General features: G+C 34.2%; 2 protein-coding genes across 2 annotated transcripts in view; one reads left to right on the top strand and one right to left on the bottom strand.

Annotated features, from left to right (window-relative positions):
- Window positions 1-1,829: 1,829 nt before the first annotated feature.
- LOC115963872 lies at window positions 1,830-3,683 on the bottom strand. The gene is made up of 4 exons (XM_031083123.1): window positions 3,600-3,683; window positions 3,060-3,287; window positions 2,804-2,865; window positions 1,830-1,983 (listed from the first exon to the last, which is right to left on the bottom strand). The coding sequence occupies exons 1-4, from the start codon at window positions 3,655-3,657 to the stop codon at window positions 1,978-1,980; spliced, it is 354 nt and encodes a 117-aa protein (XP_030938983.1). The 5' UTR covers window positions 3,658-3,683; the 3' UTR covers window positions 1,830-1,977.
- A 1,598-nt stretch (window positions 3,684-5,281) lies between these two features.
- LOC115991218 (transportin-1) overlaps window positions 5,282-24,605 on the top strand; it is a 30,534-nt gene continuing 11,210 nt past the window's right edge. Inside the window, exons 1-20 of the mRNA XM_031114959.1 lie at window positions 5,282-5,694; window positions 7,914-8,201; window positions 11,899-11,988; window positions 12,175-12,252; window positions 12,489-12,569; window positions 13,069-13,119; window positions 13,364-13,449; window positions 17,811-17,877; window positions 17,962-18,018; window positions 18,110-18,139; window positions 18,269-18,325; window positions 18,475-18,588; window positions 19,248-19,361; window positions 19,905-20,003; window positions 21,507-21,632; window positions 21,768-21,842; window positions 22,006-22,077; window positions 22,235-22,345; window positions 23,451-23,534; window positions 24,350-24,457. Coding sequence (XP_030970819.1) covers window positions 5,509-5,694; window positions 7,914-8,201; window positions 11,899-11,988; window positions 12,175-12,252; window positions 12,489-12,569; window positions 13,069-13,119; window positions 13,364-13,449; window positions 17,811-17,877; window positions 17,962-18,018; window positions 18,110-18,139; window positions 18,269-18,325; window positions 18,475-18,588; window positions 19,248-19,361; window positions 19,905-20,003; window positions 21,507-21,632; window positions 21,768-21,842; window positions 22,006-22,077; window positions 22,235-22,345; window positions 23,451-23,534; window positions 24,350-24,457 — 1,974 coding nt within the window. The 5' untranslated portion in view covers window positions 5,282-5,508. The remainder of the gene's footprint in view (window positions 5,695-7,913; window positions 8,202-11,898; window positions 11,989-12,174; window positions 12,253-12,488; window positions 12,570-13,068; window positions 13,120-13,363; window positions 13,450-17,810; window positions 17,878-17,961; window positions 18,019-18,109; window positions 18,140-18,268; window positions 18,326-18,474; window positions 18,589-19,247; window positions 19,362-19,904; window positions 20,004-21,506; window positions 21,633-21,767; window positions 21,843-22,005; window positions 22,078-22,234; window positions 22,346-23,450; window positions 23,535-24,349; window positions 24,458-24,605) is intronic.

Below are 24,605 nucleotides of genomic sequence, written 5' to 3'. Positions count from 1 at the left end.
TAAAATTTTCTTAACAATCACTTATGAACAATTATGATGCATATATAAATCATTAAACAAACTTTTTAAAAAATCAATGACATAGATAATCCATTTTCACCACCCTTTCTTCTACCAACCTTCCTTCACTTATTTAAGAGGAACCTAGCTAGCCCTCTCAAAGGTCAAATGACTCAAATCCCATCTTATATACCTCTAAGTATTGGCAATATCTCTTGGCTTTTCCATCCCCATGTATACAAGCTGAGACGTTAAACATCTAAACCAGGTCAAATAAGAGAGTCCCTCTCTAATAAGGTTTTAGAAAATCTTTGTTCAATGGCTGAGCCTCTACTCCAGTGTGCAAGAGATGGAATATATCATAAACCTATGTGAGTTGAGATTTGGATATAACCACCACCATGCTAGAAATTAAGACAGATTTTCTAAAACCTTATTAGAGAGGGACTCTCTTATTTGACCTAGTTTAGATGTTTAACGTCTCAGCTTCGGTTGGAAGATTCAAAAGCTTCGGTTTTATAATAATAATAACTAGTCGCTAACCCGTGCGATGCACGGGAAAGTTTTTATTAACTATAAGATTTTAGCAAATCAATGTTTTAAAATTTGAAAATCTTAAAGAACTTACATTAGCACTCATCAATTTGTTTACAAAGTCAATGCTAAATAGATCTACAAATTGCATTCTCATATCCTTTGTCATTTGCAAAGTGACAGGACTCTTTTCATTACAGTTTGCATCCGTCTATCCTTCAAAAGCTTTAAAAAGTGTCATGTGGTCACTACATAAGAATGTGTATAAGGTTATACAAAATTCTGTCATTATAATCAACATCCTAAAGCTAATATTCAATCCAAAAATGTGTAACCAATGTTACATATTAGAGTGTTATAGAGGGCAGAGAGTAGAGCAAACATTTCCTTACAACCACAACCATATGGCTTAGAGTTCTAACCATTATTCTAAGGATCCCAACAATATCAATAACCTAAAAAGTATTGTTGTGATACATTTACTTTAGGACAAATAAATTCAAGCAATCAAAATCAAACAAATCTATCTTAAAATTACAATTTCAGACACAAACACACAAACCCACTATGAAATTCTATTTAAATTGTCTATCGCTTTCATCGAACTATTTGATTAACAGGCATACAAACATCACTTAGTGTAAGTAAAGCCAATAAAAATTACCAAAAAAGGAAAACCATTTTGCCGGAAACATCACAAAGACCAATAAATTAGACAGAAATATAAAATTAAACAAACTCATTTCCAACATGTATCTATGAAAACTCAAAAATATATAACAAATTTTCTTCTATCTTCATTTAATAAAGAAAAATGATAAGAAACTGTTATTCTAACTTTCATAAATTGCACTTATATCTATCGCTTTCATCGAACTATTTGATTAACATGAATACAAACAACACTTAGTGTAAGTAAAGCCAATGAAAGTCACCAAAAAGGGAAAACCATCTTGCTAGAAACATCACAGAGACCAATAAATTAGACAAAAATATAAAAGAAGGTAAGCTATCTATGAATTCAGCCGTAGATATAAGAGGCATATGAAAGCAACAATAACACCAATCAATCAATTATCCAACCTAGCACACACTGTTTAGGTAGCTTCCCTAGTGAATTAGGCTGCCTCTTTTAAGTTTTTAACTTTGATGTAAATCTTTATATATATATATATATATATATATATATAGATAATTACGATAGTTAACCCTATACTAAAAAAAAATTCAGAAATAGTACAGAGGCAAACGAATACCATACCTTTAACCTTGATTCGAATGGAGAGAAAGGCAATAAAAAAGTAGAAATTAATCAGGAATATTAAATCTAAATAAAAGTGAATGGAAGAACAAAAATTAAGAATGAAACCTGCTTTAAAACAGCAAACGAATGTACAAAGAATTAAATCTGTTGCTGTTTGGTATTCATTGAAATCTGCTGTTTTAAATCTGTTGCAGGGAAGGAACAACACAAATGTACAAAGAATTATAAATTGAACAGCCGTGAATTGGTTTGGTACACAAAAAATATATATATTAAAAAAATAGAATAAACATTATCACAAAAACTATTTATAAGATAATGGTTATAGAGTCCTAATTAAATTTGTTTATAGTTACAGATTTCTAAACAAATTTCATTACCAAAACTTATCTACAAAAATAAATGAAAAAAAAAAAAAAAACACTGATTTCTAATCAAAACATTAACATTCAAACTCTCTCATGTTTCTAACCATATATTTGCTATGTGTTTAGAAGAGAGGATACCCAAAAAACCTTCAAGGATCCTTTGTTGTTTCTTGAAATAATTAGCTACTCAGTTTCCTTTTCCAACAATTAAATGCATAAGATGAATGAATGCATTAGAAATCATCAAATTTTGATTTTTTACATTCCAAAAGAGCTTAACATCAACTATGTGAAAGAATAAGCTTAACATCTGCTAGAATAACTTAAAAAGAATAATTGCTGGAGTTTCACTACAATTCTACTATAAAACAAAACAACAGCTACAACCCAACTGAGAACATAAAATTTCTTCCTACATTTTAGAATCAGAGACAGACCAAAATAAAAAAGACATGAACTTGTACAGAAGAGGTAGACGGTTTGAAAAAAAAAAAAAATAGGGGACTGAGTGGAGACAAAGAAGGCTGACGTTTTAGGTGCACAAATAATTATTCAATCAATCAAATGATTAAGCTAAGTTAAATTAGATGTGCTAAAAAACCTAGATAGCAAAATAAAGCAAAACTTGAAGCAAAACCTGTAGGATTGTTGTTAGATTTTGAAGGTTGGGAGGCTCTTCAATACTATCTCCAACAAAACCTGTAGAATTTAATGTTCTATGAGTGTTTCCCTAACTTCAACAAAAAAGAATATAGAGAAAAAGGGGATAGGAGTTGAAATCCCTAAATTGACAAAAAAAAAAACCTAATTAAAGACGAAATCCTTAAATTGACAAAAAAACCTAATTAAAGACAATAGGAAAAGAGTTTATTCATAGATTAATTGAGAGATACCAAGAGAGAATGCTCTGATATGGAGGTTGGGTCGGAGATTGAAATCGTTGGCTCCCATGGTCGTGCCCTTGCAAGCTTTTTGCAAAATAGCTTGGATCTGTGTTTGAGAGAGTGAAGATGTTCTGCGTTTGGTGAGTAATTTCGAAAGGAGAGGTGCTGGGTTTGGTTTTGTCAAAAGGAGAGGTTCTGCCGTTTTGACCTTGTGCTGTTGCTTCAAGTTTTGCCGTTCTGCGTTTGGTTTCAGAATTTTATCGGGTAGAGTATTTGGTTTGAGAAAGGAGAGTATATATATTTAATTAAAAGAAATAAATCAGATTTAAAAATTTTAAAAAAAATGTTGATGTGGAAAATTGTGGAGAGGTCAGAGGCTTCGGTTTTATATATATATATTGATAATAATAATAATAATAATAATAATAATAATAACAATAATATAGAATATTATAGATTAATAATTAAAGACGAAATCCTTAAATTGACAGAAAAACCTAATTAAAGACAATAGGAAAAGAGTTTATTCATAGATTAATTGAAAGATACCAAGAGAGAATGCTCTGATATGGAGGTTGGGTCGGAGATTGAAATCGTTGGCTCCCATGGTCGTGCCCTTGCAAGCTTTTTGCAAAATAGCTTGGTTCCGTGTTTGAGAGAGTGAAGATGTTCTGCATTTGGTGAGTAATTTAGAAAGGAGAGGTTTTGCCGTTTTGACCTTGTGCTGTTGCTTTAGGTTTTGCCGTTCTGCGTTTGGTTTCAGAATTTTATCGGGTAGAGTATTTGGTTTGAGAAAGGAGAGTATATATATTTAATTAAAAGAAATAAATCAGATTTAAAAATTTTTAAAAAAATGTTGATGTGGAAAATTGTGGAGAGGTCAGAGGCTTCGGTTTTATATATATATATATATATTGATAATAATAATAATAATAATAATAATAATAATAATAGAATATTATAGATTAATAATTAAAGACGAAATCCTTAAATTGACAGAAAAACCTAATTAAAGACAATAGGAAAAGAGTTTATTCATAGATTAATTGAGAGATACCAAGAGAGAATGCTCTGATATGGAGGTTGGGTCGGAGATTGAAATCGTTGGCTCCCATGGTCGTGCCCTTGCAAGCTTTTTGCAAAATAGCTTGGATCTGTGTTTGAGAGAGTGAAGATGTTCTGCGTTTGGTGAGTAATTTCGAAAGGAGAGGTACTGGGTTTGGTTTTGTCAAAAGGAGAGGTTCTGCCGTTTTGACCTTGTGCTGTTGCTTCAGGTTTTGCCGTTCTGCGTTTGGTTTCAGAATTTTATCGGGTAGAGTATTTGGTTTGAGAAAGGAGAGTATATATATTTAATTAAAAGAAATAAATCAGATTTAAAAATTTTAAAAAAAATGTTGATGTGAAAAATTGTGGAGAGGTCAGAGGCTTCGGTTTTATATATATATATATTGATAATAATAATAATAATAATAATAATAATAATAACAATAACAATAATATAGAATATTATATATTAATAATTAAAGACGAAATCCTTAAATTGACAGAAAAACTTAATTAAAGACAATAGGAAAAGAGTTTATTCATAGATTAATTGAGAGATACCAAGAGAGAATGCTCTGATATGGAGGTTGGGTCGGAGATTGAAATCGTTGGCTCCCATGGTCGTGCCCTTGCAAGTTTTTTGCAAAATAGCTTGGATCTGTGTTTGAGAGAGTGAAGATGTTCTGCGTTTGGTGAGTAATTTCGAAAGGAGAGATGCTGTGTTTGGTTTTGTCAAAAGGAGAGGTTCTGCCGTTTTGACCTTGTGCTGTTGCTTCAGGTTTTGCCATTCTGCGTTTGGTTTCAGAATTTTATCGGGTAGAGTATTTGGTTTGAGAAAGGAGAGTATATATATTTAATTAAAAGAAATAAATCAGATTTAAAAATTTAAAAAAAAATGTTGATGTGGAAAATTGTGGAGAGGTCAAGACTTCGGTTTTATATATATATATATATATTTATATATATTGATAATAATAATATATAGAATATAGATTAATAATTAATTAATTAATATGATATATATATATATATATACATATATAGATATATACAAAGAGAGATAGATATTGATTATTGATCCAAGTACACATTTAAATGAATTTTTTTTTGGTTAAGGAAATATTAAAAAAATTAATAGTCCGATCAAAAAAAAAAAATTAATAATAATAGTGAATAAGTCTCTCTCTCTTCCCGCAAAATAACACCTCTCTCTCTCTTTCTCTCTCTCTCTCTCTCTGTGTGGAAACCCTCCCATCTATCAATCATCTCTCACCCGAAAAACCTCCTATAATTTCTTTCATCTCTCGACAAAGATTTTAGAACTTTTTGTTCTCTGCCCATCTAATCCTCACAACTTGTCCCAAGTCCGAACCCATCTTTCTCTCTCAAATTCCCACAAAAACAGAAAAAAATAATGGCGGCGGTGGTGAATAGTGCCTCGTGGCAGCCACAGGAAGAAGGGTTCAGAGAGATCTGCGGCTTGCTTGAGCAACAGATTTCTCATTCTTCGGACAAGTCTCAGATTTGGCATCAACTCCAACACTACTCTCAGTTCCCAGATTTCAACAATTACCTCGCTTTCATTCTCGCTCGTGCCGAGGTTACTTTCTATGTGTTTTTTTGTTTTGTTTTTTTTTTTTTTGTTTTTGTTTTGGCTTACTGGGTTTTCTCTGGATTTTTTGTTTATAGCAATTGTGTTTTGTGTTTTTTTGCTAAATGGGTATTGTGCGGATTGTGTGTTTATGGTTGAATTCTCGAGAAAAAATGGGTTGTGATTGTGTCGATTGGAACTGGGTTTTGATTGTATTGTATCTATGAAGGTATTTTAATGGGTTTTGCTTTTTTTTTTTTTTTTTTTTTTTGGGATTTGATTGAAAGTGGTTTTGTTGTTTTGGAAGCAGAGGACTTATTAGTGAATAATGGGTTTGTTGGGTTTTATACACAAGGATAGTTTTGTGGTGGATCACACGTTTGACTTGGTTGGATTTTTTCGATTTTGGTTGAGGCTCCTGGGCACGAGCATATGCTTCTTAGCCTGTCACGGTGAACGCTTCTGGATTACCCGGCAATTAGTAATGTTGAGTGGGTCAATTGCTTGTAGGTTTAAGGGGCTACAGTCGAGTCCAATGGGCTCTTCTTTAAGGTTCTTTACGTTATCATGGAAAAAAGTTGGGGTTTTAATTGACTCTTCAAAGAAAGGAGCAGTGAGGTGGTGTGGAATGTTTAATTGGCTTTAATATACTTTTCAAAATTCCCTTTTTGTTCCAAAAGAGGTATTTCGTGAAGCTATTGCTACACTTGAATAGTACATTTTAGGGTTTTTTTTTTTTTTTAGGGATGTGCATAATCAGGAATTGGAAACTTTCAGGAGTTTCATAAATACCATTTATAGCACTCCTGTAAGGGGGATTGGGGAGGATAAGAGATGTTGGCTGCCTTGTAAGAGTAAGGGGTTCACGGTTAGTGCGTACTACCATCTTCTTGTTGGTCATAGTAAGCAGTTTTTCCCTTGGAAAAACATTTGGAAGCAGAAGATCCCCTCTAGAGTGGCTTTCTTTGTATGGACTGCTGCCTTGGGGAAATGTCTGACAATTGACAATTTAAGGAAAAGAAAGGTTTGCATTTTGGATTGGTGTTATATGTGCAAGTGTAATAGTGAAACTGTTGACCATCTATTCCTTCATTGCCCGGTTGCTTTGGAGTTGTGGGATATGGTTTTTGGAGTTTGTTGGGTTATGCCAATGTCTGTTGTTGGGCTATTTGCTTGCTGGCAAGGTCGATTTGGTCGCCATCGTAATGGAGATATATGGAAGGTTGTTCCTCATTGTTTGACGTGGTGTATTTGGAAGGAGAGAAATAGTAGGTGTTTTGAAGACAATGAGCGTTCCATGCCTGTTCTCAAGCTTCTATTCTTCAGAACCTTATTGGACTGGTTCTCCGTGTGGAGAAACCAACCTTTTTCTTCTATTTTGGATTTACTTTATTTATGTAATATTCGTTTTTGATATGTTTACCTTTGTATACTTCTTGTGTACTTGGGTGTCTCTCTCCTTTTGATTTCAATAAATCTTTATTACTTATCAAAAAAAAAAAAAAAACATTTTAGGGTTTGTTTGAAGTTTCATTAAACTTTATTATTGAACTTTGTGTTGATTCTTCATTGAGAAGCATGGAGCATGCTTTAGTTCAGTAGTTTAGGGACTGTTTGGTTGTCCTAAGGAATATGACTGGCTTCTTTCAATTTTTAAATAGTATTCAATTCAAAAGAGTTGGAGTCATCATCATAGCTAGTGGCGTATTTCCTCAAAATGCTTGTACTTCATCATTTTAGTGATTGCTAGACTCTGTATATTGCCCCTTTTCACAATGATGGATGTGTTCATTATATCGCAAGCGTAACAAAATGACCAAACTAGAGTTCATGATTCAAGAAAGTGACTTAGAAGTTCACTTGTACCGCAAGAGCCAATGATCCAAAAAAAGAAAAATACAAAATTCAGATTGATTAAAACTATCCATGGATGTACGACAATTTGTTTTAGCCTATTTTCACATGTTCATTGCATAATATACATCAATAATTTTCTTTTGTTTTCCTAATGGTATTGTCTGCATATGGATCAGGAAAATTTATCTGTTAATCTGATATTTTGCATTCCATTGATCAGTGACTAATTTACCATTATAAGGAAAACTGATTTTTTCCCTGTTTGTTGCTTGGATATACCACAGACATGTGTGGCTTTCTGCATACTGATAACATTTCTATTATTGGATCTGATTATATTAACAGTTGATTTCTTGGGAACTTTTTAACAGGGTAAATCAGTGGAAATTCGACAAGCTGCGGGCCTTCTTCTAAAAAATAACCTTAGAACTGTGTACAAGTCCATGACTCCTGTAAACCAGCAATATATTAAATCAGAATTGTTGCCTTGCTTGGGAGCAGCAGATAGGCATATTAGATCAACAGTTGGGACCATTATTAGTGTTGTTGTTCAGCTAGGGGGTGTTTTGGGATGGCCCGAGTTGTTGCAAGCTTTAGTAAATTGCTTAGACAGTAATGACGTAAATCACATGGAAGGTGCTATGGATGCTTTATCCAAGGTATATCCAACATTCTGAGTTAATGGATTAACATTAATTTTTCTATCTAAAATAGTGCTTTAAATTAATTACATATGCTGAATGCTTCTCTACTATTGATATTATTTGTTAATTTGTTTAATTTGTGCTACTTTGATATAGCATACGTTATTAACACATGCTTGTTAGCATTTTGGGTTTAAGATGTATTGGATGGTTGGGTGGAAACTTTTCAGTGATCTATTGATTTGATGCTTTCATGCAGCTGTAAAATAGTGTAAGGGCTAACAAAAAAAGATTCAGTAGTAACTAGTATGGTCGAAGTTAGTGTAACATGAATTTGTTATGGGGCTTTATAAGGTGATGGGAACATTACTTTTTGGCTCTCATGTGATATGTTTCTAGTTGTTATATATTGGAAACCTTGATTTTTTCAAGCCTGGTAAACAAACTTGAAATATTATAAAAGTGTTGTTTATTTTTTGGAAAACTAGGAAAAGTTGTTAATACCCTTTCATACTGGCTGAAATGGCCGAGATATATCATATTGATTACCAAACCGGTACATATAACTCCCTCAAAATGCCCTTAAAATTTTGGGGTGTTTTGGTGAGTATTGGCAAATTTGGTACATTTTGGCTGACACCAATATTTTGGGCTTGGGGGATTCATGGCCTCAATGGCAGAGGAGGATAACATGTCTATCAAGGAGGTTTAGTGATTTGCAATAATGGTTTTGATTAGTAGCTACCTGTTCATGGTAGCAGAGAACAGAGACTTAAAGAGTGAAAGAGTGAGAGGGGAGAGAGAAGATTGCATACCTGAACATCTCGATGGGTGGATGTGAGCATCGATGACATTGGCAGCTGGTCTATCCTTTCCGAAGCCACCTCCATTGATATAAGTTTATTGGCAAATCAAAGGCTATATTTCCTTTTGTTGTGACTGATTGTTTTTGATTCAAGAGTATCTATTGCTCTTCCCAATAAACTGTTCAAGTCCTAATCACCATTTTTCTTCTTTTTTTTAATTTAAATTTTATGAAATCAAGTCTTATCAATAGTTATTTTGTTGAAATTATAAAAAAATAGTTATTTTGTTGCTTAATATTATGTTAATATATATATTTAAAAATTACTCTTAATGTTTTTCTAGGTTTCTAATTTGTTTCATTCAACTCTTTTTCAGTTTTTGCACATCATATAAGCTAGAATATAAAATATAAAGTCTTTTAATAGAAAACAAAAACATAGGTTGTCTTTCTAGTTTCTATTGGGTAATAAAGATTTAATTTAGCTTATCTATCTTTAATATTTTATCCTCATAATTTGTTTATATTCATGCATTAGCCTAACTACTATTAATATATAAAAATACGAACACACATGTAATATATATCAAATTTATTCCAAAACGGTACACAAGTTCCGAAATATTTAGTTTCTGTAGACAAAGCAGAACAGTGACCAATACAATATTGATAACTTTGCTACCAGGGCTTAATTACTATCATCTTCAACAAAATTTCCTGTCCTGTCTTATTAACGATCCTCTGTGGGTGGAATAAGCTCCCAAGCTGAAACTTTCTTTGGCCCAATACTCTTGGTTCTCCAGCCTTGTGTGTTAAAGAGGAGAAAGACGGGGTTACTATTCTCTCTATGCAGCTGAAGAGGATGGACAGAAAAGTTTTTTAGCTTGATATGTATTGGCATAGGAAACCAGTCACATGTGCTTAGTTCATCAATATTCTTTATCATCATTTTCATTATTTGTCCAAACTTATCCTGAATGTTTGTGAGGGTTGGCTGCACAAGTTCTCTTCTTTATTCTTACCATGAATGTTTCGTAGTGGGTGAAGGCACTCGTATACGCTTTTGGCATGATAGGTGGATTGGTGATAATTCTCTAAAAAATCTCTTTCTTGATCTCTATGTATGTTCAGCGGTCAAGGATGCTTGTATCTCTGAGGTTTTGTGGATGCCAGAAGGGGGTACTGTTAGAGTATGGGATTTAAGGTTCTATAGAGCTTTTGAAGATTGGGAGCTAGCTGGATCTTATTCCCTACTCCAGCTTATCCAAACTCGTATTCCTCGGGGTGATAGGAGAGATACCCTTTGTTGGCGGTTAAAGGGTGATGGTAATTTTGGCACTCGGTCTTATTACCATGCGATTCGGGGTGCTTCGAATTTTTTATTTCCTTGGAAGGGTGTTTGGAAACCAAAGATTCCTAGACGAGTGGCGTTCTTTTTGTGGACAGCTGCTCATGGTCGGATCCTCACTTTGGACAATCTAATGCTTAGGGGTCGCCCGTTGGCTACTTGGTGTTGTATGTGTTGTTGTGATGGGGAGTCGGTTGACCATCTCCTTCTTCATTGCCCTTTTACTCATTCCCTTTGGACTTTTATGCTTCAGGCCTTTGGTATTCATTGGGTTATGCCAGGATTAGTGGCGGGTTTGTTATCTTGTTGGCATTAGTGGCTTGGGAAACATAATTCAGATATTTGGAATTTGGTTCCAAGATGCTTAATGTGGATTGTGTGGTTGGAACAAATTTGTCGTTCCTTTGAGGACAATGAGAAGACTTTGGACGAGTTAAAAGTTTTATGCCAACGTAGTCTTTGGGAGTGGTCTTGTTGTTGGGGTTTTACTGATTGTTTTTCTCTCTCTGAGTTTATGTCTTCCCTTAGCTTAGTTTCCTGATTTCTTGTTTTGTTGTGCTGTTTGTTCTTTTCTTTTTTTTTCCATTTTTTTTTTCTTGTTGTTCATCATCATGAACAACTTGTACTTTTCTTTTCTTTTTTCTCTTTATTAATAAATTTCTCTTTATCTATCAAAAAAAAGAGAGAACATGTAACCTTCTGGTTTTTTTATCCTGGTTGTAAATTCTCATTCATCAGACATTGCGGACAAGTTGTTTACATCATTCCTCTATGTCTATTTAGCATCATCATGTTTGTAACATCTATAAGCATTTATGCTGTGTCAATATAGTGGCTTTTGACTTTAGCTCTTCATAGGAAAAAAACCATGTTGGAGAATTTGAGCTTTAAGGAAAAAAAGAAAAAGAAAAAGTATGTTGTCTTTTATTTCTCTATGATATGTTTGATCCATTATTATGTTTTTAATATTTTACAAGGTTATATGACTAGCATGCGACTTTTAATGATGCGACTTTTTAATGAAGCTGGATGGTTGAAATTTAATTGTTATATGTAATATACAAGATGAAGGGTTAGGATTTTGGGTTACTGAAGACTACTATAAATAGGCTATTTTGAGTTGTTGTAGCAGCATTTTCTTATCTAGTGTCCGTTTGGCATGATTAATTTTGTCAACTTATTTTACTATTGAGCTTATTTTTGCTACTATTCATAAGTCTCACTGCACTTTTTGGTACTATTCATGGGTTCCACTATACTATTTTAGCTAACTTTTACCTTTATCTACAGTACTTTCAGCAAGAAGTTTTCAGTTTTAGTAAAATAAGCGGATTCTAAATAGACCTCTAATCTATGAAATTTCAGATTTGAATATTTCTTTTGCTGTATATTGATGTTCTAGTGTTCCAATTTCAAAAAAGTAATCATTTTTTGTTGCTAGAAATTTCTTTAACCTTTTTATATCAAATCTAAGCTCTCCTCATTGCATCAAGAAGTGTTATAATTTTGATTTTGTATAATTATAATTTTTGATTCATTGATGACGTGGTGCAAGACAGATTTGTGAGGATATCCCGCAAGTGCTTGATTCAGATGTACCTGGCTTAGCTGAACGCCCAATTAACATATTTCTTCCTAGATTGTATAAGGTAACTTAATTATTTTCTATTCTTAAGTTATCTTCATTTCACATCTTCTGTTGAAATTAATTTCAACATTGTCCTCTAATGATTTTCTAATGGGACATTTTAACTATTCATGCTCTTTTTTTTTTTTTTTTTTTTCCTTTCTTTGTGGGTTTTTGACCTGTTTTTTTTTTTTGGTCTATATAACAGTTTTTCCAGTCACCACATGCCTCATTAAGAAAGCTCTCCTTGGGTTCTGTTAATCAATACATAATGTTGTTGCCTGCTGTAAGTATAATTCTAATAATTGCGTTATTGGTTTCTGCTGGATCTTTTTTTTTGATAGATAATAGGAGTTTTATTGATGAAAAAGAACAATGTGTTTACGATTGTAAACACACTGCCCTTGAAACAGATACATTCAAATCATAAGGAAAGACTAATAGAGTTAAGGAAATCAGACAAGGATCAGAAATAAAATTGCACAGGGGTGATAGTAACTCTTTTAAGCTACTTGCTTGCAGGCTTTATATGTCTCTATGGATCAATATCTTCAGGGTTTGTTTGTTCTTGCTCATGACCCTGCATCAGAAGTGCGGAAATTGGTAACCACTTGTTCTGTCTTATTGTCCCTGGTCTTGTTATGCACTAATAGCATCTAATTTAACACTAAATATTTCCTCTTAAAATTTAGCTCCTGTTTTATATTTAAATAAGTTGGTTTTGCGATAGTTTGTTAGATTTCAATTGTCTATAGTAGGTCTTTTGCTATGCCTTATTGTTCCCATTCATATTGTAGTTGAGTTTGTGATATAATGCATATGACTAATGAAATCAATTTCAAATATATCATATTTGTATTGGCATACATGCTTACCATTGGTTTGTAGAGAATATTTTAATTTGTATTTTTCACATTGTTGAGCTTTGGCATTTGATTTAGTACTAAGATGTGTGGAAAGCGCTTACACCAATTAATGTTTTTGGCTCCACATTTATCAGCTTTGGGTTTCTTATTGGTATTGTTTCTGAGGTTGGAACTGGAATGCTATTATTTTATTACAAGCTTGTCTTTGATCTCATCTATATTTTGTATGCCTATAGGTTTGTGCAGCATTTGTTCAGCTAATTGAAGTCCATCCATCTTTCTTGGAGGTTAGCATTTCTTGGAGGTTATTATTTTTTGCGTTGCTTGTATTATGTACCATTTTCTATGCATCAATTTTTGTTGCATGTTGCTTGCTTTTAGTTTCCTTTGAGTGTCTAGGGTGATTTAAATGTCTACTTATTCTGTTGTCCATATTAATGTCATGCTGTCTTATCTTGCTATGCCTTTTGTCTATTTTAATGCCATCTCCTCTTTTTAATATTGCTGAATCTTTTTTTCATTATGATGCAGCCACATCTGAGGAATGTAATTGAATACATGTTGCAAGTCAACAAGGACACTGATGATGAAGTGGCTCTTGAGGCTTGTGAATTCTGGTATTCCTACACTTCGTGAACTATGAACTACACATGAACGTCTTGACAAGTAGCAAGATAGTCATTTATGTAGCTTGTAGATCTTGTGTAAGAGAGATTGGTAGTAGATGTTAGGTTGATAGATTTTATGCAACATCACATATTTGTGTTAAGGTGGCCATCAATTAGGGAATAGGATTCACGAGTTTTTTTAATTATTATTATTATTATTATTATTTATTTTTTATGCATGCTGAATTTAGTTTTTTTATTGTTTAAGATTTTAATTTCTTTGGTATATTAGTACCTATCAAAAAATTTCTTTGTTATATTAGTAGTGTCCTAGGTTATGCTTGAGCCTAAATGATTTGATTATTGAAGAGTACTAACATCTAGTGGTGGTAATGTTTGTGGTAGATAACTTTGCCATTAGCTTTGTCCCACACACTGTATACTTCCAAACACACACATAAAGCATATTATGGCCACTCTAAACACCCACCCACCCATATGCTTATATTTTTATAATTAATGCTCCGTTTGTTTGCTTGTAAGCTGTTTACCAGAAAACACTTTCCTCATTTTCAGGTGTTCGTTTCATTGTAAAAAATTTCCATTGATCAGAAAATCCTTTGTAAAAATTTGTGGAATGTTTTATTGGAATTTTTTGGTAAAACATTTTCCAAATTATTAAGCTCGCACACCTCCCTTTGGTTGTCTCACACTTGAAATCCAACCGCCCTAACCTTCTCTCTTTTCAATTTGAGAGAGCTGAGTCACTGTATGCAGAGGAACTGCAGGTGCCTGTGCCGGCCATGATCAAGTTTCATGGGCATGCTGTGATTGAGAGTCTGCTCCACATGATGAAGCTTCGTACAATCTGCCACCACCGTGAATGTGAATTCACCACTGATCCTTTGGTCTGTCGCACATCGTGACACAAACTTCGATGCCGATCTGGGATTGTGATAATGCTGATGTCAATCTGGTTTTTGTTCTTGGTTTTTTGTGCTCCCTGATCTGGGTTTGTGATGGATCTGGTTCTTTTTTTTTATATTTTTTTTATTTCTTCCAGATCTAGGTTTTTGGGTGGTTGATGGTGTGGATTTGGTTGGGTTTGTGCCTAAGTTGTAGGATGTGAGATCATGATTTTTTTATTTTTTTTATAACAAAACAAACAACAAAAATGATTTTCGGAGCATTTTCAAGAACACTTCTAAACACTGAAAATGAAAATGTTTTTAGTTGAAAACATTTTACAATAAAACAAGCGGGGCATAAGATTGCTATTGGATGTGAAGTCAAAATTGTTTGCTTTGGAAGGTAAATATGGTCAGTTTTATGATGGGGAGGCTTAAAGGGATATCTATTTTAGTTTAGTTTATTTTATTTTGCAAGTCAATTGTATTTTTGTTTTATGTCCTAGTAGATTATTAGGTTAATAGTATTAGTATTGTCTCCATGGTTTGGTGCCGACTCTAGCCAACCATAGTTGCCACTCTAGCCAACCCTAGGTGTTTACTTCTAGTGGTTTTCTATTGCTTGCTACTGACTCCAAGCAAGTCTAGGTGTTGATTCTTGGGTCATCTATCTTTATTTTTCTTGTTCTTTAATTTTCTTGTTGTAATGTTCTAGTTTGTCCATGTCAAATTTGGTATTAGAGCAAATTCTGATCCGTTTGAAGTATCACTGCCAGTCAACCTAGAGTAATAAAAATATCTGTTGTGGTCACTCATCTGTAAAACCATTGTGGTCAATCCACTATAACCCATCCATTGACAAAAAATTTACAACCAAAATTCAAGCTGTCTTTGAGTCCCATCCACCTGAATACCACAAATCTCAACCCAACCAAAAAAAAAAAATCTGTACCTAGTCCTCAATGGCCCAACACCACATCGTCAACTTGACTTGAAACAAGATCATCATTCTAGACTCAAACCACCACCTTGTTGCAAGCCTCAACCATCAGTGGCTCAATTCTTCAATCCTGCGTGAGACCTCATCAAGTCGTTGTGACCTTTTTCCACTTGAATTGTCGACGTTAAACCATTTTGCATGGCACCGTTGTCACCTCTGAGTCGTTGCTCTGGCTTGGTGTGTTCAAGTTCCGGGTAATAATCCTTTGAGATCACAACTCACATGCCCTTGGTCTTTCAAAGACTCGAATCACAGGGAAACCTAGATCTCGACGCAACCCACAAGGCAAAAGACTGACCCAATATAATTGGAGAGAGAGAGAGAGAGAGAGAGAGAGGGGTCAGGCTCCTCACCCAATCCATTAGCCCACATGTGCAACAAAGTCTAGTTACACCAGTTTTGGTCCGATTCTTCTTTGAACATTTGTGTGTGTCAAATGAACACAACAAAGTTGTTCTTGCCAGAATGCAAGTTGTTGGTAGAGCTTTGTAGCACTAGAATTATTGTTGGGACCTTCACAAGCATTGTTCTCCAGTTACTTGGGAAAAATGAAAGCTGACCTTAGGATGGTATATACACCACAGTATTATCAACAAAATTATCCATTTCAATCTTCTTATGGTATTTTTCAAGATTGAAGAGACAATATGAGGCAGTGGGATAGGCAACCAATTCTATAATTTGAAGGAAACAAGATGAATGTTTGTGTAATGTCTAGTCCTAAGCCCACTCTAGTGCAGTCTACTATAGAACAAGCCCTAAAGAATCTAGTACACACCGTTGAAGACATGGTTGCAGAGCTCAAATGAATGAACACATGACTTATGTAAGTAGATAAGTACTTCCAAAGAAAGACCAACAACCTTGAAGGCAACACTTTACACACAAGAGACAATATAATTGAGCCACCAAAATTGTGTGTTGAGATAGAAAGTTCTAAAAAATGTTGCTTCAACGTTCGTGTAGTGAGAACCTACTGTAGAACCTAAACTGCAAGGTGAGATATTTGAGTTGTGTAGTAGATTTAATTCAGCCATTTGAAGAGTCAGATATGTTGCCTATCGTTGAGAAGGATGGTTCCATTAGACTTGATGAAGAGAGGGTTCCACAAGGGAGTAAAGCACTAGAGGGCGTGCATGATGTGAAATTTAAGTTTGATGAACATGCTACTGATCAGTGCTCCATTGTGCATGATGATAAATTTTTTGATGAAGTGGCAAAGATTGATATAATGGTCCTTCCTATGGTTCCAAAAAAGACGGTCTCATTTGCAATGCTCATTCTGCACACCAATTTTGTAATTCTAGATTAATTTAATGATGTGGTGGAATGTAAGGCTTTTCTATTCTCGGTGCTCTCAATAGTGATCTTGAGTTGAAGTAAGTATCTAGTGTCAGAATTCTTATCTTTCCACACTTTAAAACACGAGTTCGAGTTTTCTCCAATCAGGAGAGGATTATGTGGAAGGCTTAAAGGGAAATCTATTTTATTTTGCAAGTTGATTGTATTTTTATTTTTGGTCCTAGTAGTTTATTAGGTTATTGATAATTTATTTCCTAGAAGCTAGAGGCAAGGTTATTTTTTTGTAATTCAGTAAGTAGGGTTTCCTACTTCAGTTAGATATTAGGGTTTAATAGTCTATAAAAGTAAAGTCTTGTTATCCTATTAGAGAGATTATTTTGATGAATAAAATTTCTATTGAAATTGTCTCCATGGTTTGGTACAGACTCTAGCCAACTCTAGGTGCCGACTCCTAGTGGCTTTCTATCGCTGAGTGCTGCTCCAAGCAAGCCTAGCTGTTGACTACTAGTTCATCTATTTGTCCTGCGTCAGTTTAGCTTATTATTCAAACTGAAATTAGTTAGGTAACCCTGTTCAAGATTGCTCTCTTCTGGATCAAGTTTTTTAGAATGTTCTTATGATCTTGTATTGAACTTAATTACTGTGCAAGATTGTTATTGTTGTCTGTCTAGGAATTCATATGCAATATCAACTTTCAGGGTTGTGTTTGGAGTAAGAGTTGTGGCTTTTTTTTTTTTTTTTTCCCCTAGTGCAGAAATGCAATAAAAAAAATAATAATCTGGAAACTATATCTGAGAGACTAACTGTTATATGTTCCTACATTCAGCTTTGATGGACTTTACTAAATAAGTAAATATCATATATGTGGAGCAACTGAAAAGTTTTTTTGTAGTGCGTGTCCTTGTAAAAAGCAAAAGAAGTGTATTTTTCATCTTTCATGTAGCTCTTAAGTTACTTAAAAAGGGTGCTAAGAAGCGTATGTTTCATCTTTCATGTAGCACTTAAGTTACTTAAAAAGGGTGCTTAGCTGTTATGTGGGAAGATTATAGCCTTTGGGTTATGTTGTTTGGAACCCTTAACCTTTGCATTGTAAAATTTTTATTTTTTTATTTTTTTGGTTCATTGACTAGCTTCTTTTCCATATTGATTGTGATTGGTAGGTCTGCATATTGTGATGCTCAGTTACCACCAGAGAATTTAAGGGAGTTCTTGCCACGTCTGATTCCGGTATGGTTAATGCTATGTTGAGATTTTTCTTTGAAGTCAGGTGCAATTCTCTGTATCTTTTTAACACATCTATCACACTCGCAGATTTTGTTGTCAAACATGGTTTATGCTGATGATGATGAATCACTTGTGGATGCCGAGGTTAACTTTTTTGGGTATTTGTGTTTTTGGTGTATTTGAATTGGTAGTTGCTGTAGTTCATAATTCACTCGCCGTCAATTTATTGTTGCAGGAGGATGGTTCTCTCCCAGATCGTGATCAGGTTAGAACCATGTTTTCATTATTGAGTTCTAAGGTTTTCTATAGTTTATATGTTTCTTCACTGGTATTTCCTTCTCAAAATTTTCAAGTTTGAATTCATTGTTTATTTTCTTCTAAATTTTCTGTGCAGGATCTCAAACCTCGTTTCCATTCTTCACGATTTCATGGATCCGACGTGGAAGACGATGTATGCAGCAACATCACCTTTGTTCTGTTTGCTTATTGAAATTGTTTGGCTAGTGAAGTTGACTCAATAAAGCTCACTAAAATTTTCTTGATTAAAAGATGACATCACTGTGTGAATTCTTCTGAACCACATCTTTCGAATCATTTCAGGATGATGACATTGTTAATGTATGGAATTTACGGAAATGCAGTGCTGCTGCTCTTGATATCCTCTCAAATGTGTTTGGGGATGAGATTCTTCCAACATTGATGCCGATAGTTCAGGTGAGGCATTAGATGTAAAGATTTGATTGTGAAAGAATATGTTGCTTTAATTGCTTCTTTTCCTTGCAATGTTTTTCTTTTCCTTCAACCTTTTGGTACCCCCTCTCCGTTACTAGAGATGTGAACTAAGGAGCTATTTTTTCTCACCGGTCCCTCCCTTCCATCCCATCTTCATTTTTTTTTTTTGGTGCTAATCTCATCCCACATTCATTTTCAGCCACTGTTGGTACAGTTGGTTCTTGTACTTGATTGTAAAATTACCTGGTTCCATAATGAAGAAACTGCTATTTCATTCTCTTAGGTTTTGATAGATTATTTTCGTCATTAAGAAACTGATTTACTGCGCATCTTCATTAAGTCCCCTCCCCCCCCCAAATTTTATATAAAATTCAGAACATGTGCTAGTACCATGGAAAACATTGTCATTCACATACATACAAGAATATGAGAAATGCTTGAATTGCTGCCGATACGACCAATTAAACTAATGAACATTGCTTGAATAAATTACTTTATTTGTAACATCAGGTAGGAATCATGTAATCTGTGAGTTTTGGGTGCAAGTTGAATAAAAAAGTATCCTGTGGTAGAAGAGTTTTTCCTTTCAAGTTAGTAAATCCTGCCTCAAATGCATGATTTCACTTGTCAAATTTCTACAGACCCAGTTGTCCACCACAGGTGATGCAGCTTGGAAAGAAAGGGAAGCTGCTGTTTTGGCTCTTGGTGCCATCGCTGAAGGTTGCATCAATGGTCTTTATCCCCATTTGTCTGAGGTAATATATATTTTTTTTTCCTGATTTTGATTAGGTGAGTTTGAAGCAGATGGCTTATGACTTACAGAATAATGATGGGTGCCAATATGGTGCACATGCACGTATGTGTGCATGTGCACACACACACACACACTCAGTGCTTATTACTAGGCTTGTCTATTCTTGCTTTTGAAGTTCCTTTTTGCTGTGATATACATTTAAAGGTCTCCCTGTTCTCTGGCTTCTCTATCCTGTTTTCCTTGGAGATCATTTTTATATCATCACTAACCTTTTTGTTTTATGCATGGGTATTATTTGGTTGTGTAATTGCTTATTTGTTTTGTTCCCGACTACGTGGGAACCACAGACTTGCTATAATTGTGATACAGAATTTAGTCAAATTGTCTTTTTTTTTAACTTTTATATCATGATCATGATCATGATCATCACAACAGTTGGTATGCGTGTAGTGCCTATTTAAAGATTGTGTGTATCTTGATATATATGAGAAATTCTTATTCTTTGTTCTTGTTTATAAGTCAAATTGATGTTTTTCATTTGCAGATTGTCACATTTCTTATCCCTCTTTTAGATGATAAGTTTCCGCTGATACGGAGTATTTCATGTTGGACAATTTCTCGTTTCAGCAAATTTATTGTTGAGGTATAATTATGTTCCCATTATGTTGTCTGATTGTTGTCAGAGATAATTATTGTCTTCTTTCTGATGCATTCCAAATGTTATTGTTGTAGGCTGATTGGCATACATAACAAGTTGAAGCTTTCAAGTGTGTTTGTTTGGGTTTTTTTTTTTTTTTTTTGGAATAAAACATTTTAGAGAATAAAGAAGCCAAGAGTTAGAGAAGCATGATTGAACATAATGATAGAATATAATTGTTTTGAATTAGGGTCCAGAGGTGGGATTGGTCAGTTAGAGAAACTCAGTATTGACAATATGAGTTAAATTGGTCCAATTTTTGCATGGATGGTTGAAGGGTGTGTCCAGTAGAGTTAGGGTGAAGTTCTCCTGTGGTGTTGTGTTGTCAACCAATTTCCTATGTGATTGCAAATAAGATTCATATGCTGTCTGAAAGTTAGCCGTGTTTCATGCTAGGCAGCAACATCATTTGGCTACAATAGCTTTTTGCTGAACTGAGTGACGTATGAAGGCTTTCAAGATTCTTAGAATCAAGGAAAATTTGAATTAAATCTTGATTAACAGAACGGATTTATTTCTAGTTGATATCCTCTGGCAAAGAGTATCTGTATGTTCTAAAAGATCTTTCTGTTAGAAATACAGCACATCCTGAGTATTATATTTTCAAGAAAGGTTGAGCAATCCCTATGAGCCTGATTTTTCTTTTTGATAGGCAAATAAACTCATTCACTGTACTGAACTGAATACAAGGCCTTGTTCTCCACCCCTTAGGAGGCACCATTTGGGTGAAGGATTTATTTCTCAGTCTCAGAGAAATAAGTTTTTAATGCTGTACTTATTGGAGATATTAAATATCAATCCTGCAGAGAATAGTATGTACTGGAAGTCGATCAAGTTTTAAGTAACCATTTTTAATTTTGTTTGTCAATCTTTGACTAGTAAACAGCGGAACTTTCAGGACACTTCAGATTAATTATTAGAGTAATGATAGGGGTCAGACCCCATAGAATTGTTTTCTTCTCTGCTGGTGTTGCTGATTGGCTCTAAAAGTAAGAGTATTGGGGTATTGGGAGGTTAGAAATCGTGAGATCTAGATGTCATTGCATCAATTGTTCTAGCTGTAATAAATCTAATTCTCACTGATGACTAGAAATTAAAAAAAGGAGGGATCCTATCATATCTTGTCAAGGGTTTGCTGTATGAGATATCCTAGACCAATGTAAAGGCTTCAGATGGAGTTCTTTTGAAGCAGGGGATTTTGACCAAACTAACATAGTATCCACACCCTTAGGCAATTTGGCTAATTTGGTACCTGATAATACATTGAAGTATGATCCCACTAATTTTTATGTAAAATAGATGTGACAGAGTTCTGATTCACTTCTAATGTGAAAGTGATTATGACTTATTACTCTTACCCAGAGTTTGAACCATTACAATCTATCCTGTTTCTTTGTGCAAGGCTGCAGAAGATTTTGAAGTTGACAACTAGTCTTTCTTCTATCTCAGGGTATTGGACATCAAAAAGGATATGAGCAATTTGACAAGGTTCTTATGGGTTTATTGCGAAGAATATTGGATACTAACAAGCGGGTGCAAGAGGCTGCTTGTTCAGCTTTTGCAACACTGGAAGAGGTTTTTGCTATAAATGATGTTCAGTTCTTTCTATAGATGCAGTTTGAATATTATATTTTTATTGCTTTTAAAAATCTATAAATTGTATTGATAAAAAAAATCTTTAAATCTCAATGGTGGTTTGTTAATTTGCAGGAGGCTGCAGAGGAGTTGGCACCACGCTTGGAAATTATTTTGCAGCACCTTATGTGTGCTTTTGGAAAATATCAGGTTGTTTTCTGGCCTTTGCCATAACCAATTTCGTTTTAATGGTACGATGATGAGATGTAATGCTAGGATGACATAATTAAATTTCACGCTAGGCTTTATGCTTAGTATCATATCATGTGCAATCTTTGTCTGCATTAAATTATATCTTTGTCATTATATCCAGAGACGGAACCTTAGAATTGTATATGATGCTATTGGAACCTTAGCAGATGCTGTTGGAGGGGAGCTAAATCAGGTATCATCATTTTGTTTAGATAATCTTGCCATCCCTTTCCTCCCCACTCTGTTTTTCATGTCATAGATGCAATGAGGACTTGAACTTATAGCTTATTTCCTTGCTGTATTTCCTTAGAAGAAAGTTTTATGCCAATTGACTATCATGTTGTTTGCAGCCCAATTACCTTGACATTCTGATGCCGCCATTAATTGCAAAGTGGCAGCAACTTTCAAATTCAGACAAGGACATTTTTCCACTTCTGGAGTGTTTTACATCTATAGCACAGGTATTTTTATTTTCTTTTGAGTTTGCTCTACTTAATTGGCTCATTAATGTATCACTCAAGTATCTAAAGATAGTGACCATGCAAAGTGAGTGTTAAAGGTACTAATCTTCCCTGTTGTAGCCATTAACTACTACAGTTACTTTAAACCATTAAGCGCTGTAAGGATTGCTTTAAGGCGTATGATATTGATTGCTACAAAACCTGTTTGTGGTAGTTAGTGGACAAAATTAATGGACTTTGAGATTTCATATGATTGCAGAATTGTTACAAAATCAGTGCTATGCAAAATTCTTCTAGATGTTCTACTTCAGTATTTTGGAGTATTGTCTGTAATCATAATTGCAGAATTGCAGTGTGATATCCTTCTTTTCATTTTGGAATGAATGCTAATGAGTAGTTTAAATATGTAAAATTGTGATGGAGCAGTGTTAATTCAAAATGGATCAGCTGTCAACTAAAACTCCTTTGAAGATTAATTAGAAATTAGGGCCAGCCAAAAAAAAAAAACATTCTGTAGTAAATCAATGTCAATCACTTGATCTGTTTATGTATGAATTTCACATGGTAACAGTCAGTTGGGTGGAAATAAAGGGTGAACACTTGCGATTCCTCCATGCATCAATAACAGCAAATAAAGCTATTGGTCTTTTAAACATAAGGAGAAGATTGGCAAATGAGCTCTAGCTCAAATGGGGCTTCATTTCCTTATAAGAGTAAAGTGGAGTGTAAGGTCTCGGGATCAACACTCACTGGGTGAGTGTGTAACTTATCAATCAAAAGGGAAAATAAAAAGAGAGAATATTGGAACTCTAATGTGAATCAGTTACGTGGGCTCCAGTCATTAGGAAAAAGTCTTGCTTAAGTGACCAATATCCATTCCCCTTCCTTTCTGTCTGTCTCTTTCCTAACCTTCTATCATTCTAATCTGATTAAATTAGGCTTTACATGCATGTACTTCATCTTTTTCTTTGTCATATCTGTTTCATTGAAAAATATTATCTTATCTTAATTGACATTACAACCAGGAGCTACAAAAATAAATATCTGGATTACAGCTATGAGTTGTGTCAATGCAGAAGAATAATATGTTTCTTTTTCTTTCCAGGCATTGGGTACCGGATTCTCTCAATTTGCTGAGCCTGTATTTCAGAGGTGCATAAACATCATTCAGACCCAACAGTTGGCAAAGGTTTCAGTAATTTGATATCTTGATTGTTTATGAATCAGCGGTTCTGATTTGTTTATTTATTTTTGTTTGGATCATTGCTGTTACTTTATAGTTCTCTGAAGTTCTCTGTGTGTTGAATGTTAGTTTTCTTTGTTACCTTTTGGCCAACTATATCTAGTGGAAATGCCACCTCCTCCTATTGTTTGGTCTGAATTTAATGTTGACAGAAAGGTTTATTTACATCAGATTGACATATCAATAAGGTTTATATACATTAGACTGGGAAAAAGAAGAAAAAAGAAGAAAGAAAGGATAGCATATGATTGTTTTCAATTTGAGATACCTAGCCAGCATTAACTTGTTTCATTTTGGATTTTCAAAAATTCTGGTTGGGGTGGCTCTATTATTGTTTATCTTATCAATAAAAATTCACTGGAAGATAGGTACTCTATACCATCACTTCCAAAATAGCACATTGAGTGTATCTCACCTTCAAAATTCATACCTTTTGTCTCCAAAGATATTTGCGTCCTTTGAATTGGTGAGAGTAGCTTTAGAGAAATCAATATGTGAAATTCTTAAAGAATGTATGATAAATTCCAGCAGTATCTTCATTATTCAGAATCCTGTGTACACCATTCATGCTGGTATCATACGCATGTAGTTTTTGAAACTGCAAATATTCCAAGTTTTTGTGGCATTAACATCACTTTTAAACTGTATGGCATAACATAAACCATATAGTATCTGTTTTTTTTCTCTCTTGAATTATATAGTCCCTCAAAAATCTGGTCCGTCTTGTAATTTTTGCCAGACTTTTGGAACTTCTATTGCAGGTTGATACTGTTTCGGCGGGGGTTCAATATGATAAAGAGTTTATTGTATGCTGTCTTGATCTACTCTCTGGACTTGCAGAGGGTCTTGGCAGTGGGATAGAGAGTCTGGTACTCCCCTTTTTCCTAAATTTATTAATCAAGCAAAGATAGGAAATAAAGCTTAGTGCAATTCATCCTGTCTGCTTGTTTTAATTGATTTTGTTCTTTGATTTTTATTGTGTTATTTTTTTTTTTTTCTATTTTGTTTTCCATCTGA

Source organism: Quercus lobata, chromosome 1, assembly GCF_001633185.2.
Source record: "Quercus lobata isolate SW786 chromosome 1, ValleyOak3.0 Primary Assembly, whole genome shotgun sequence".
NCBI classification, from domain to species: domain Eukaryota; kingdom Viridiplantae; phylum Streptophyta; class Magnoliopsida; order Fagales; family Fagaceae; genus Quercus; species Quercus lobata.
Note: the sequence above shows the minus strand (reverse complement) of the source record. Positions and strands in the feature narration are given on the sequence as shown.

Excerpts from the sequence above, each read along its gene's own strand:
- LOC115963872 (XM_031083123.1), bottom strand. The coding sequence starts at position 3,657 with ATGGGAGCCAACGATTTCAATCTCCGACCCAACCTCCATATCAGAGCA. Across the intron at positions 3,288-3,599 it reads TATCAGAGCATTCTCTCTTG|AACGGCAAAACTTGAAGCAA; the intron begins GTATCTTTCAAT and ends AACCAAACGCAG. Across the intron at positions 2,866-3,059 it reads TATCAGAGCATTCTCTCTTG|GTTTTGTTGGAGATAGTATT; the intron begins GTATCTCTCAAT and ends TAAATTCTACAG.